At 42.3% G+C, this 15889-nt stretch overlaps 1 protein-coding gene across 15 annotated transcripts in view; it reads left to right on the top strand.

Annotated features, from left to right (window-relative positions):
- The window catches only part of sorbs2a (sorbin and SH3 domain containing 2a), a 49563-nt gene that overhangs the window by 16684 nt on the left and 16990 nt on the right, over positions 1-15889 (top strand). For 6 of the 15 annotated variants that reach the window (XM_046843087.1, XM_046843086.1, XM_046843090.1 and 3 more), the window contains 12 exons: positions 1033-1088; positions 2069-2094; positions 2454-2578; positions 3343-3882; positions 6059-6179; positions 9386-9561; positions 9742-9808; positions 9889-9939; positions 10264-10462; positions 10887-11001; positions 14035-14118; positions 15559-15615. In XM_046843087.1, the coding sequence (XP_046699043.1) occupies positions 2474-2578; positions 3343-3882; positions 6059-6179; positions 9386-9561; positions 9742-9808; positions 9889-9939; positions 10264-10462; positions 10887-11001; positions 14035-14118; positions 15559-15615 (1515 nt within the window). In that variant the 5' untranslated portion in view covers positions 1033-1088; positions 2069-2094; positions 2454-2473. The remainder of the gene's footprint in view (positions 1-1032; positions 1089-2068; positions 2095-2453; positions 2579-3342; positions 3883-6058; positions 6180-9385; positions 9562-9741; positions 9809-9888; positions 9940-10263; positions 10463-10886; positions 11002-14034; positions 14119-15558; positions 15616-15889) is intronic. The other 9 variants (XM_046843089.1, XM_046843088.1, XM_046843092.1 and 6 more) reach the window with 6 other exon arrangements.

The following is a 15889-nucleotide window of genomic DNA, read 5'->3' as shown; positions in this document are numbered from 1 at the left end:
TAAATTATATTATATTTGATTATTATTTATTTATTCTTTGTCAGATTTATAGATTTCCATGTTCTGAAACATGATCCGATCTTTTCACTCCACATTCAGTCAGAAAGTCAGTAATATTGAGTCTTTGATGAAGCCAAGCTGAAGCTGAGCTCAGGGGGTCTAATGCACTCACGCCTCAATTATTCATCATCCAGCATTTAGTGAACTCACACCATAAAGAAAGATTTTACAGCATCGGTACCTCAGTCAGTTTTATTTATAAGTGTGTTGTTTAGTGTGTGTGTGTGTGTGTGTGTGTGTGTGTGTGTGTGTGTGTGTGTGTATGATGAGAGTATAAGGTTATTTATTAGACACATACCAGACACATGCTGTAGATTTCAGACCAAGTGTTAGTCACAGTCGTGTACACTCCCACTCACACTCTTTTAAGAATCATACCACCTTCTATTTCCAACCTGCCTGTCTGCCTGTCTGTCTGTCTGCCTGTCTGTATGTCTGTTGATCTGTCTGTGTCTGTGTGTTTGTATGTCTGGGATTCCTTTTAGGGGATTAGTCTCTCTTTTAGACAGAAATTTCAATTACACCACATTCTATTCCCGACCTGTCTGTCTGTCTGTCTGTCTGTCTGTCTGTCTGTCTGTCTGTCTGTCTGTCTGTGCATTTCTTTGTCCCTCTGTCTGCTTGTCTGTCTGTGTGCCTGTTTGTTTGTCCATCTTTTTGCTTGTCTGTATTCCATCTGTTTGTCTGTCTCTCTGTCTGTCTGCCTGTCTGTCTGTCTTGGATTTCGGTCTCAGTTCCACTTTAGTCTCCTATTCAGACACAAATTTCAATTGCACCCCATTTTATTTTCAACCTGTCTGTTTGTTCATCTGTCTGTCTGTGTGTCTGTCCCTCTGTCCCGCTGTCCCTCTGCAAATGAATTGCTTTATCGAGCTCTCGCCATATAAACAAGCCCCTGGGTTATCAGTGTGTGTGTTTTTGTGGCACTTTGTGCATGCTAACATTTTGTCTCCAATGTGTTGTTTGTTAAAGGAACGTGATTTCTTCCTTTCAGAAGTGCTAAAAGGAAATTTCCAACATGAACACAGGTACGATTCACTAATCCTTTCTGGAATTAGCTACAAGGCTAATAATGTTCAACTGTTAAGGATAATGTTGTTGTTGTTGGAGAAGTTTTGCTGATTCAGCATGCGCTAGCATTAACAGTGAGCTTTGGTTTGTGCTGAGAAACATAAAAGCTTCGAGTGGACGTTTAGCACACCTCTGAGACTTCCTTCCAAATAAACGAGGAAAGGAAATAAAAGCTTGAGGGGATAGTAAGGACTTGCTTATTGGAGAAGTGCTAGCTTGCCTGCTACACTGCAGCTGTATTAGCATTGATGGTACAGGCAGCAGCAGCAGATGGACAGATACACAGAAACTTTGTTACACTCGATAAGAATCGCTGGTGTCTTTATATGTCTGATATTTTACTTAGTTTGTGACTCAAGTCCCTGTTTTTTTAAATGAGTGCATTTTATTTTACTGTCACACACATGTGGGGTTTTCAGTACTGCTGCTTTTGAGTATTACAACTATTACCAGTACATAATCATATACAACCGAATCAGGAAGGAAGGAAGAAAAGATGGCAGAAAATGGAAAAAAAAGAAAAATAGAGATAAAAAAATAAAGAGATGAAGGAAATAAGGAAATTAAAAGAATGCATAAAAAAGAAAAAAATATAATGAAAGAAAAATAAAAAAATATATAAATAATAAAGGAAAGAAGAAGATGGGGATGAAAGAAAATAAGGAAATAATAAAATATAAATAAAAAGAAAGAAAGAAAGAAAGAAAGAAAGAAAGAAAGAAAGAAAGAAAGAAAGATGCAAATTAAAAAGAAAGATAGAATGTTAAAATATGGAACTAAAAAGAAAGAAAGAAAGAAAGAAAGAAGAAAGAAAGAAAGAAAGAAAGAAAGAAAGAAAGAAAGAAAGAAAGAAAGAAAGAAAGAAAGAAAAAAAGAAAGAAAAAGAAAGAAAACTCAGTTTTGTATTTGATGCTGCTTTTGTCTGCTGTGTTTTCAGGTAGTGAAAGTCATTTTCAGACTCTGGTAAGTGTAATCATTTCTGTGTAATTGTACAAGTGTGTGTGTGTGTGTGTGTGTGTGTGTGTGTGTGTGTGTGTGTGTGTGTGTGTGTGTGTGTGTGTGGGTTCTGTAGGTTGCCATGTACAATATAGTACAATTTCATATGGTACTTTTTATCCATTTATGGTTACCTGTATTGCTGTGGAACCTCCATAAATCATGTTCATGTTCTCACTTATGTTATAGCAGCTATAAACTTATCCTCATCGAGAACCTGAGACAGAGTATGCACATAAATGGTGCTGTATAGTAATTGTGTGTGTGTGTGTGTGTGTGTGTGTGTGTGTGTGTGTGTCTGTGTGTGTCTGTGTGTGTGTGTGTAGATGCCTGGCGGTCACGCTCTATGACGGACGGATTGAGGAACGGTGACGCGAGCAGCTCCACTCTGACTGCTAAAGGCTACAGAAGCGTTCATCCCAACCTGCAGGACAAGAGCAGCCCTGTCCCGGTAAACACCACCACCGTGCTTCACTTCTGACCATTTGATGTGTTATATTGAGCAATTACATGATTAAATCCAGACTTTTGAAGTTCCAGATGAAGATTTCAAGAACCCTACCAGGACATAAATGGATGTGCAGTAATCCTCTGTTTATTGGGGTGGTTACGTTCCAAAGCCGCCTATGATAGATGAAAAAACGCGATAAAAGGACGCCACCCCAAAAATGATATTTTATGTATACAGTATTGTATTAACACTTTACTTCATTTTATAATTAATAATTATTTTTGTATTAATAAATAAAATTTTTACATAAAATTCTATAAAAACAATTTCCTATAAGTGTTTTGGTCTATGATGCTCTCCACGAGAGACCGGGAAAATCAGCCAAACTAATTAGTGGCAAATGCAATTCCGCGATTCGGCGCCAGATTCGAACTGCGGCAAAGCGGGGGATTACTGTATATCGATATCTCCGTCTCTCCACCCACGAGCATTCCTCGTGATGATCTCTGATATTTATATAAGCATGTCTCTGTGTGGTCGGGTGTATAACTTTAAAGCTTGCGGTAAAATTTCATCTTGTTCCTATTTTGCAGGCCATCGATTTAACGACCGTATCATTTATTCAGAAATTTTCTCGCCTCTGACTCACCAATCGTTTTATATTAAGGTCATTTCTACCCATGCTGCCAGTGTGAAATGCTCTCCAGGTCTAACGTTGTCTTTTTTATTTTTCCTTCCAACTCGCTCCCCTGTGTGTCAATCAGGTTCCGCTCCCACCCCCTCGGAGAGAGAGCTATCACATGACCCCAAACCCTCCACCTTACAGCTCCATCGTTCCCTCTGGATCTTACGCCATCCAATCCAACTCCTCGTACTTGTATTCTGAAACCGCTCGCACTACCAGCTCAGAGATCGCCCAAGATATTGTTAATGCTAATGCTAACAGCTTTATTAGCCAGCTCCTGGAGCGCAAGGTGCCGCTTCTGAAACTCGCTAATGAAGGATCCACTGCTAACACTAAAGATGTAAGCAGCGATACTAACATGTATCAACCGTGGGCTAATACTAACACAGTGAAGGTCATAAACCCTGGTTCGACCGATGATATTCCGCCATCCCCACCACCGCGTACACACTCCAAATCCCCTGCTACGACACACACAGCCTCTCTCTCCATTCGGATAGCTCCTAAGGGCTCAGAATACCGTTCCCAATCTGGACTTCGAGCTGGATTTGGATCCCAAAGCCAGGATCCTGCTGAGCCAAGCCCCAAAGTGCCACCCAGACCTGCAGGCGATGAGGCGGTATTGCATTTATTTGGCTTCAGCTCACTTTCCACATGAGTAGTTTTTTTCTAAACCACATATTTGTTTCTGGTTAGACGTCCTTTTTCAAGAATAGCTAACATCAAAATGATTGAACACTCTAACAAAGTTGTTGCTTACGCTGAAAAAACTTGCACCTTAAGGAGTTTTTCACTCTTTACTGGTTCTACATAGAACTCTATAAAGGTATTATTTAAAGTGCCATCAGAAAAATTTCCTTCAATAGAAGCCCCATTACTGTATAAACCTTTATTACTGGTGCTGGAACCCACCAGCAATCATTTCTCTTTTTCTGGCAATGGCATGTACCTATTTATTGGACATCAAGAACCATTAAGGAACCTGAAGAAATACTTCTATACTATAGAACTATAGACTATAGAACTATAGAAATGTAACCCTGGTCTATGTTTCTGAGCCAAACCTGTCCTGGGTCAAATTCAGTTCATCACTAGGATAAAACATACAGTAGGTTTCCCTTTAAAAGGTTAATGGTAGAGTCTTCTAAAACTCTTGACCATTCAAATTCACCTTGAGGATTGTTTCCAATGTACACCGATCAGGCATAACATTATGACTTTATTACTTTATGACTGGTGAAGTAAAGAACACTGATGATCCCTTTATCATGGCACCTGTTAGGGGGTGGAATATATTAGGCAGCAAATGAACATTTTGTCCTCAAAGTTGATGGGTTAGAAGCAGGACTAATGGGCACACATAAGGATTTGAGTGAGTTTGACAAGGGCCATATTGTGATGGCTGGACGAAGGTCAGAGAATCTCCAAAACTGCAGTTCCTGGGGGATGTTCCTGTTCTGCAGTGGCCAGTATCTATCAAAAGTGCTCCAAGGAAGGAACAATAGTGAACCGTTGACAGTGTCATGGTGTCCAAAATTGCTGAAGAAGTTAATGCAGTTAATGCTTGACAGATCAGGACTGTTTTAGCACCAAAAAAAAACATTTGTTTTTACGCATTTGGTCATATTGTTACACATGGTTGGTGTATATTTGTTCTTGATTTCTAACTGAAAAATCCTTTTCCATTTGGCCAATCTGGGGTTGCTCTTTAAAGATTCTATGTAGAACAGGAAGTAGAACCCTTTTAGAGCTCTAGAAAACCTTAACCATCGTAGGAACTCTTCAACCATTTCTCCTTAGACTAGGTTTGTTTGTGAATCATCAGAAAAAGTTGTCATATTCTTCTTTCCTCCCACAGCTGACTTCCCCAATTCAGTCCGCTAACTTGGTCCAACCCAGCTTTACCACACAGAGTTACACATCCTGCTTGCTAGCATGGTTGCGCTAATCATTTCTTTATCCCTCCTTTCATCCTTCCTACCCTCCGCTAGCGTGATGCATCCCCAGCTAGATGTACCACCGACTTCGGGTCTGGATCATCCTACAGCCGTGCAAGTCAGGAGTCGCCTGACTTCTTGCTCAGCCCGAACCCTCCATCACGATCGCTTTCAGCACTGAGCCACTATTCATCGTCGACGGCTGTCCTTGAAGAATTGCAGATCTGCGCTGTGGACACGCCTGAGACCACGCCCACCCCCTCCCCCACTCTCAGCCACGCTTCTGTCTCCCCTGATGGTGTCCCTGCATTCAATGCCTCAGCAACGGCTGCTGATACTAACGTAACTATCACGCAGCCATGCCCCTTCACTCAAATCTCTCACCTGTTTGCCCAGTCATGTTTTGCTGATGTTGCAAAAGAGCTGTGTGTGTCTCCACCCCTTTACCTCATTAGCATGTGTGCTAAATGTTGATTAATGTGCAGGTGACCTTGGTGTATCTGTTGGACTTGTGGTGTCTTTTCTGGAGTGATATTGTGAGGTGTTTGTCTCATATGTGTATTTGCCCCCTGTCCAGAGATAAACCCACCCAAATCAGGCTTGGATGTTCGAAAATCTAACCACACTCTCAAGCTACCATGTTGATTCCTTGATTTGTTACTGTTTAAATGTTGAGGTGTTTTAACATCCTTTTCCTGTGTGTATCCCAACCACAGATAACCAGTGTCAGTGTAACATCGTGTCAACGTCACTTGCTGCCATATTAACATTAGATCCAGTCGTAGCTCTAGATTGCTTACCATTGATAGATAACACAAATATATGTATGTTTTTTTATATGACTGGCTGTGTTTGCAGGGTGAAATGGCGATTAATGGAAGTGCCCACTCACAGAGGTCATTTTCTCCTCCATCACAACGTCCTCCTCCACCCATCTTTAGTCCTGGACTCGAGCATTTACAGCAGACAAGACACTCAGGTAATGTCTGATGTCCCCCAACCTTCAAACCTTCAATTTTCCAGGATTCAACAGGATCAATTTTGTTGGGAGGATTTTGAGGAAATGGAGATACCTCCATTCCTTGATTTTGAGGAACAATTCTGATATTGTTTGTTGTAAGTGACCTTCAGAAACTAGCAAGGCAAATAGCACACACACGCCAAGCAAATCCACAGTCACTTCCAGGACAGCAGAGACACCTGGTGCATGCGCAGGGCATCCAGGTGATCACAAACTACATGAAGACTTCACCCGTTTGTGACCTAGACCCCTCCCTCCCAAATGCATGACTTCTACCAGGTGCTCTGTCTTAACACAGTTGAAGTGAGGAAAACTCTATGGAGAGTTAACCCACAAAAGTGCTGGATCAGAAACGTTCCTGACAGAGTGCTCAGGGAATGTGCAGAAGAGCTAGCGGATGTCTTAACTGAAGTCTTCAACATCCCCCCGAGCAGCATGTTGTTCCTGCAAGCCTCAAGACAACAACCATTGTCCCCAAGCAGTCTGCAGTCTTCTGCCTCAATCTCCTGCCACACTCACTGTAATAAAGTGCTTTGAGAGGCTCGTCTTGAGGCACATCAAACCAGAGCTTCCACCCACACTGGACCCCATGCAGTCCAAACCGTTCCATGGACGATGCCATCTTCACGACCCTATATCTGGCCCTCACCCACCTGGACAATATGGACACTCACTTACGAATGCTGTAAACGTTAATTCTGCATTCAACACCATCATCCCTCAGCTTCTAATAGAGAAGCTGAGCATACTGGGCCTGAACATCTTTCTATGCAATTGGATCCTGAACTTCCTGACTGGGAGACTTCAGTCAGTCCGGATCTGGGACCGCATCTCCAGCACCACCACACTGAGCACTGGAGCTCCTCAGGGCCAATGACACGACCATGGTGACTCTCATCAGCAAAAAAAACGAGTCAGCATACAAAGAGGATGTTACCACCCTGAGAGTTAACAGCCTGGTGTAGAGCCAACAATCTGTCTCTGAAAGTTAACCAAACAAAAGAGATGGTTGTTGACTTCAGGAAAACACAGAGCAGCCACTCTCCACTGATCATCGATGGATCCTCTGTGGAGATCTTCAAGAGCACCAAATTTCTTCGTTGTACATCTGGGGTAGAACTTCACCTGGTCTCTCAAAACCAGTTCCATCACCAAGAAAGCTCAGCAGCATCTCTACTTCCTAAGAAGGCTGAGGAAAGCCCATCCTAACCATGTTCTACAGAGGGACCATTGAGAGCTTCCTGAGCAGCTGCATCACTGCCAGGTTTGGGAACTGCATCGTATCGGATCGCAAGATCCTACAGAAGATAGTGAGGATGGCTGTGAAGATCATCTAAGTCTCTCTCCCATCTTTAACAGACATTTACACCACACACTGCATCTGCAAAGCCAACAGCATTGTTGACGACCAAACACACCCCTCACACACACCCCTTACACAACTGTAACACACACTCATTACACACACCTCTCATACACACTCTTCACACACACTCGTTACCCTCCTGCCATCAGGTAAAAGGTTCAGAAGCATTCAGGCCTCACACCCAGATTGTTCAACAGTTTTTTCCCGCAAGCCCTCAGGTTCCTCAACACACAGAACTAAACTGTACAAAACTCACACACACACACACACACACACACACACACACACACACACACACACACTAAACTGTGTTACTGAAATGTACAACCTGAGCTCAACACACACGTATTACTCATCTCAATCCATTCCACCACCCTAAATGATAAAAGATATTTATATTAAATTGTATTATACTGTTTACATGCTGTTTTGCGCCTCTCGACTGCTGCTACTGCTGGTTTTGCACTACAATGTGTTTTTGTTTACAAATACACTCTTGTTTATAGTCCTCTTTTGCACATTACTGTATAATCATGGTATATAATAGGTTTACTGGTCGGCACTATTTTGTATTCTGTGTTTTGTGTATCTGTCTCACACTGTCTTGTGTTGTCTGTCTGCACTATTTGCATTCAGTTGCACAGGATATACTTTATGTGGTGAGGACACTTACTTTAGTCCTTAACTCTGTGTTCTGTTATGTAGCTCTGTGTTGTTTAATGTAGCACCAGGGTTCTGGAGGAACGCGTCCTCATTTCACTGTGTTCTGCATCAGATATATATGGTAGAAATTACAATAAAAGTTTTTTTTTTTTTACTTGACTTGACTTGGCTTTACTTCACTTTGCTTTACTTGACTTGACTTTTGAGTTGACTTTTGACTTGACTTGACTTGGCTTTACTTCACTTGACTTGACTTGACTCTGTGGCTTTTACTTTGCATTAGATTTTTTTTAAAAACATCAAGTGCAATTGATCGATCTATGTTTCAGTCACAATATACTGTACAGTGTATGATCATTGGTGCTGTACAGCTAATCTTTAGCAAAAAATGTTCCTATTTAAAGGCTTACCTTGGGTGAAGTTTGCATAAGATTTGATCTCACCAACCCCAAGGCTGTTAACACGTGTCCCACTCGCTCAAATAAAATTTTAGTAAAAGTCACTTCTACCAATTCACCTGTCACCTCAGGATCAGTTCTCATGCCGTGTGCTCTTTGGTTCTAAAGGTGATGATACAAGCTCATATCTTATTGATTGAGCTCTGGGAGTTGCAGTGTTCACTTAATGGCTGCGTGATGTATGCGGTTTATTAGCGGCGGCGCCGCTGGCAGCAAATCCTTTTCAGCACCCATTAAAACAGGCCGGATCGATCGATATATATCGAGGAAAAAAACGAGTGCAGATGGATTGGGAGCCGCCACACAAACGCTGGTGAAAGTTTGCTGCTGGGATGTCAGAGTGCTTCAGGTGTTGACAGAGCAGCTTTTAGCGGAGAAGCTAACAGTTTGTCTGTGCTTTAGTCAGGGGTTCTGCCTGTTCGGGTTACAGTTCGCTTCTAAATGCAGTGTTTTTTTGTTCTACTCTTTATATCTCATTCTCCTCTGCTTTTATTATCATTTCACTGCTGTTTTCCTTTTTGCTAATTTCTCTCTGTTTCTCTTTCTGTCTGTCTGTCTGTCTGTCTGTCTGTCTGTCTGTCTGTGTCTATCTATCTATCTATCTATCTATCTATCTATCTATCTATCTATCTATCTATCTATCTATCTATCTATCTATCTATCTATCTATCTATCAGAAGGTTCAGAGTCAGTACAGAGGGAGTCGGTGTCAGTAGGTGAGAGGTCGTTCAGCAGTGTGACTCCTGTGGCTCGTTTCTCAGAGGAGGAAAAGAAAGTTTCAGTGATCAAGGCACCTCATTATCAGGGCATCGGGCCAGTGGACGAGTCGGGCCTCCCCCTTGCTATCCGCACGGTGAGTGCTGATCAACATATGCATCAGGCATCAGGGTGGACAACTGGGTGGGCATGGAGGGCATCAGGATGGCCAACTGGGGGGCATTAGGGTGGACAAGTGGGTGTGCATGGGGGGCACTGAGCCCTGATGACCCTGAAATCCAGAAATGCTTCTGTATGTGTGTGTGTGTGTCCACAGACTGTAGACAGGCCTAAGGACTGGTACAAGACCATGTTTAAACAAATCCATACGGTGCATAAACCAGGTGAGTTCGTGTGTGTGTGTGTGTGTGTGTGTGTGTGTGTGTTTATTGCTGATGGCTAATTTCTATGATGTTCTTTACAGATGATGACTATGCAGACACATACGGTGCTACTTATGCTGTGGGGAATAACGGTGTGTGCTGGGGCCATTTCTTCTTGCCTCTGAGTTCCTTACACCAGAGTTTCATTTGCAGAAGATTTCATTTCATCCAAACTTTGTATCACTGTAAAATACAGTTTTCGCAGAATTAGCAGAAACAGTCCAATATGAAGCTCTTTGAGTGCTATGAGAATGCTATAAATGCTACTGTTAGCTAAAACGCGATGCACGCTAAATCGTCAGGTTTGATTGGCTGCTTGATGTCAATGTTAATCACAGCTTTGTTTGTTTGTTTGTTTGTTTGTTTGATTGTTTGTTTATTCTGTTTTTGTTTGACTAATCATTTTCGTTTCGTAGAGAACTTCGACCCCGTCCACGCCCACCCACCGCCTCGGACACACACCTACCGGCCCCTGTCTCGCAACTCCAACGAGCCTGGCAGAGCTCCGCCCCCTCGAGAGACGAGTCCCGTACCACCGCCACCCCCACCCATGCCCTCGCTCCTGCAGCTACGCTCACGAGATCTCGATCGTGAGAAAGAGCTCCCGCACGATCCGTAAGACGTTTTCACTGCTATAAAAAAGAGTGGAAGTCTCTCTTTTTTTTCTCCACCTGTTTCATAATCTCTATCTCTAATGAGAGACATGGAGAAACAGAGAGAGGGATCTCATTATTTCTCCTTTTCACTCTCTCACTTTCTCATTCATTTTCAATTTCTCTTTCTGTCGTCATTCTCTTCTCTTCTCTCTCTCACTATCTTTTCCTCTCTTTCTTTTTCTCTTTGCTGTGTACCTGTACTTTACAATGACAAAGTTCTATCTATCTATCTATCTATCTATCTATCTATCTATCTATCTATCTATCTATCTATCTATCTATCTATCTATCTATCTATCACTTATTAATCCCTTGCTCAGAGCTCTTTTACTATTCTGTCTCGCTCATTATCTCTCTCTCTCTCTCTTTCTCTCCCTAAAAAGAAACGAATGGAGCCCCCCGGATCGTAAGGTGGACACGCGGCGGTATCGTGCGGAGCCGCGCAGCATCTTCGAGTACGAACCGGGCAAATCCTCCATCCTGGAGCACGAGCGACCGGTGAGATGTAACACCTTCATCTCCTTGTTCATTCTCTACACGAATGCTCCTCAGATGTTCAACCATCTTATACGCTAGCTAGATATCAATGCTAGCAAGCAACCCGATTTCCGTTTGAGAATTGTGTTTCATTGTGAACCAGTGTGTGTTTGTTTCTGTTTGTGTGTGTGGGTGTTTAAAAAGTGTCTAGTGCAGCGCTTCTCCTCACAGCACTCCGAATTTATCCGACTCAGCAGGTTTGTAAAGAGCTCGAGACAGTGAGGTGAGCCAGACGCTCATATAACTACATTTCCCACAGGGCTCCGGGCTCCAAGCTGAATCAGAGCAGGAAACACACACACACACACACACACACACACACACACACACACACACACACACACACACCGGATAGCGCATACACAAACATATATTAATGTGTGGTGTAAATGTTTTGGCTTCATGGAACGTGAAGCTAAAATGTTCACTTTTGCTCTTAATTAGACCAGAGATCCTTTTCTACTCTACATGATGCCTTTGAGAAACACTTATAGATCTCAACAGCCTTCTCTTCTCTTCTCTTCTCTTCTTTTCTCTTCTCTCTCTTCTCCTCTCTTCTCTCTTCTCTTCTTCTCTTCTCTTCTCTTCTCTTCTCCTCTCTTCTCCTCTCTTCTCCTCTCCTTTCTTTTCTTCTCCTCTTCTTCTCTTTCTTCTCTTCTCTTCTTTTCTCTTCTATTCTCCTTTCTTCTCTTCTCCTCCCTTCTCCTCTTTTCTCCTCTCTTCTCTTCTCTTCTCTCTCTTCTCTTCTCCTACCTTCTCCTCTCTTCTCTTCTCTTCTCCTCTTTTCTCTTCTCTTTTCTTCTCTCTCTTCTCTTCTCTTCTCTTCTCTTCTCTTCTCTTCTTCTCTTCTCTCTCTTCTCCTTTCTTCTCTTCTCCTCCCTTCTCCTCTTTTCCTTTTCTTTTCTTCTCTTCTCTTCTCTTCTCTTCTCTTCTCTTCTCTTCTCTTCTCTTCTCTTCTCTTCTCATCTCTTCTCTTCTCTTCTCCTTTCTTCTTCTCTTCTTCTTCTTCTCTCTTCTCTCTCTTCTCTTCTCTTCTCTTCTCTTCTCTTCTCTTCTCCTCTCTTCTCTTCTCTTCTCTTCTCTTCTCTTCTCTTCTCCTTTCTTCTCTTCTTTTCTCCTCTCTTCTCCTTTCTTCTCCTCTTTTCCTTTTCTTTTCTTCTCTTCTCTTCTCTTCTCTTCTAATTTCTTCTCTTTTCATTTTCTCCTCTTTTCCTTCTCTTCTCTTCTCCTCTCTTCTCTTCTCTTCTCATTTCTTCTCTTCTCATCTCTTCTCTTCTCTTCTTCTTTCTTCTCTTCTCTCCTCTTCTCTTCTCCTTTCTTCTCCTCTCTTCTCCTCTTCTTCTCTTTCTTCTCCTCTTTCTCTTTTCTTCTCTTCTCTTCTTTTCTCTTCTATTCTCCTTTCTTCTCTTCTCCTCCTTCTCCTCTTTTCTCCTCTCTTCTCTCTCTTCTCCTCTCTTCTCTTCTCCTACCTTCTCCTCTCTTCTCTTCTCTTCTCCTCTTTTCTCTTCTCTTTTCTCCTCTCTTCTCTTCTCTTCTTCTCTTCTCTTCTCTTCTCTTCTCTTCTCTTCTCTTCTCTTCTCCTTTCTTCTCTTCTTTTCTCCTCTCTTCTCCTTTCTTCTCCTCTTTTCCCTTTTCTTTTTCTTTTCTTCTCTTCTCTTCTCTTCTCTTCTCTTCTCTTCTAATTACTTCTCTTTTCATTTTCTCCTCTTTCTCTTCTCTTCTCCTCTCTTCTCTTCTCTTCTCTTCTCCTTTCTTCTCTTCTCTTCTCTTCTCTTCTCCTTTCTTCTCTTTTTTCTCCTCTCTTCTCCTTTCTTCTCCTCTTTTCCTTTTCTTTTCTTCTCTTCTCTCTTCTCTTCTAATTTCTTCTCTTTTCATTTTCTCCTCTTTTCCCTTCTCTTCTCTTCTCCTCTCTCTTCTCTTCTCATTTCTTCTCTTCTCTTCTCTTCTCTCTCTTCTTCTTCTCTTCTCTCCTCTTCTCTTCTCCTTTCTTCTCTTCTCTCTCTTCTCCTCTCCTCTCCTTTCTTTTCTTCTCTCTCTCTTCTCCTTTCTTCTTCTCTTTTCTTTTTCTTTTCTTCTCTTTTCTTCTCTTCTCTTCTCTTTTCTTCTCTTCTAATTTCTTCTCTTTTCATTTTTCCTCTTTTCTCTTCTCTTCCCTCTCTTCTCATCTTTTCTCTTCTCCATTCTTCTCTTCTCTCTTCTCTTCTCTTCTCTTCTTTTCTCTTTTCTTCTCTTCTCCTCTCTTCTCTTCTCTTCTCTTCTCCTTTCTTCTCTTCTTTTCTTCTCTTCTTTTCTCTTTTCTTCTCTTCGCTTTTCTTCTTCTATCTTCTCTTCTGTTCTCTTTTCTTCTTGTTTTCTTTTCACTTCTCTTCTTTTCTCTTCTCTTCTTTTCTCCTCATCCCTTCACCTTCTCATTTTATTTTCTTCTTATTTCGTCTCATCTCTCTTCCATCCATTCATTTCTCTACACTGCAGTATTAGTTCACACTTCCAGACCTGAGTTATAAAGAGAGAGTCATACTTTGCTGCCCTCTATTGGAGTGAAGGCTATAGTGCAGTTACAGAAAAAAATACCTACACTGTGTGGCAAAAGTATTGGGACGTTCTGTTTTCCATGGGTTTGAGGAAGTGGAAGATCTTCTCAAATCCTATTGAAGACTTTTGGGATGAACGTGAATGTTAACTTCACCCAGGAAACCTCCTCACCTCACCTCCATCACTACCTGAGTGAGCAGAAATCTCCACCAAATCTAGAGGAACATCTTCCAAGAAGATTAGAGCTTTTTAGGAAAGAGAAAAACGGAGTGTGTGTTTGTGTGTGTGTGTGTGTGTGTGTGTGTGTGTGTGTGTGTGTGTGTGTGTGTGCGTGTGTGTAAAATCCTTTTACGTGTTGTCGCTTCCCATTCTTTACCCATCATGCTCTGTGATTCGGTGTGGTCCTCTAAACGTTCTCCATCTCTCTGTGTGTTCCTCTCATCGCTCTCGGTGCTGCTGCAGGGTTTTGCGTTAGAAGCAGATGAGATAGATTTAGAGAACGAGCCGTGGTTTAAGTTCTTTTCAGAGCTGGAGTTCGGCCGGCCGGTAAGTGACGTCCGGAGCGAGCGTGTGTGTGAGGGCTGCACTCCGGCCGTGTGATTTCTTTTAATCTGATAAAAGAGTGGTGTGTGTGTGTGTATGACTTGTACCCACCATGTGCCGACATTCACGGCGATATGCAGTCATTGTCTATAGAGATTGTCTCACGTTTCCATGGCGATCGAAAAACAGGACGGGACGCCTGTCTTAACTGGGATTTCCGACTTGGAAACGCGACCGTATCGTGGTTTCGGCACATGCCTGGTGCGTCGTGTGGTTTCGAAAATCGAACCTCAGTCCAGAGGTGTGTCCAGGTCTGAACTTTACCTACATCTTTACCTGAATTCTTTTGAATCCATCAATCCATCCATCTACATTTATCAATCACCCATCCATTATCTGCCCAGTATTCGAATTTATTTATTAATCCATCCATCCATCCATCCATCCATCTATTTATCCAACAATCCATCCATCCATTTATTCATCCATCCATTCATTCATCCTCCATTTATCCAACAATCCATCCATCCATCCATCCATCCATCCATCCAATCATTTATCCGTCTATTTTTCCACCCGTCCATCCATCCATCCATCCATCCATCCATCCATCCATCCATCCATCCATCCCTCCATTCTTCCATTCATCCATCCATCCATCCATTCATCCTTCTATTTATCCACCCGTTCCACCATCTATTCATCCATCCATCCATTTAGCAAATATTTCCTCCCTGCATCTACATTTATCAATCACATCTATTTTATTAATCTGTCCATACAGCTCTCTCATCCTTTAATCCCTTCTTCTTCTCTGTAACCATCTTCAGTACCGTTACATTCTGTTCTGAATCTGGACTTTCAAACACACCTTTACTTTAATCCTTATTCTCCCAAATTCAAGAATGTCAAAAATAACATTATTATAAATGTACTCTATTTTAATTAGTCGTCTCGGAATGAGTGGGCGGAGCTTCCTTTTATTCCAGACCACACGACGGCTCTGGCCTGGTTTGTTTGTTTGTTTGTTTGTTTGTTTGCTTGTCACATGTTTACTTGTTTACTGTTTGCAACTAATCCAGTAAACAAGCAGGAAAATGCAATTCAGATTATCACGCGTGGACTCACACACTCACACACTCACACACACACACACACACACACACACACACACACACACACACACTCACACACACACTCACACATGCAGTTGCTGACCAGCTTTGCTATTTTAAAGTGTGTGATGGCACGGGATTGATATAACCTTTTATAACCCTGTGTGTGTGGGGGTTGGGGGGGGTGTTCCAGTGTTTATATGCTCTAATGTTCTCGCTTTCTCCACATGTCTTTCTTTCCCATGTTGCACCTGCTTCTACACCACTCCATCTCCACTCCTCCTCCTCCTCCTCCTCTTCCTCTCCTCCACTCCGCTCGGCCGTCTAGCCTCCCAAAAAGAGGCTGGATTACACGCCTGACTGCTCCACCCACCCCAGCACACAGGTAATACTCCTTCACCCGCACACCCTCCTCTCATCCTCTCCTTTATCCATCCATCCACCTCTCCAACTTTCTGTTTTCTCCAAATTATTGCATTATATCTCTTCTTGCAAGTGTTTTCTTTTGTTTAGTCTTCTCTTCTCCATCCATTTAGCTCTCCATCCATCCATCCATCCATCCATCCATCCATCCATCCATCATCTTTTAATCTCTTCTTCTTCTTCATAAATAAATTCGGTCCTGTTACATTCTGTTCATCTTCTACCCAACCTTCTCT

The sequence above is a fragment of the Silurus meridionalis genome, chromosome 28 (assembly GCF_014805685.1).
Source record: "Silurus meridionalis isolate SWU-2019-XX chromosome 28, ASM1480568v1, whole genome shotgun sequence".
NCBI classification, from domain to species: Eukaryota; Metazoa; Chordata; class Actinopteri; order Siluriformes; family Siluridae; genus Silurus; species Silurus meridionalis.
Note: the sequence above shows the minus strand (reverse complement) of the source record. Positions and strands in the feature narration are given on the sequence as shown.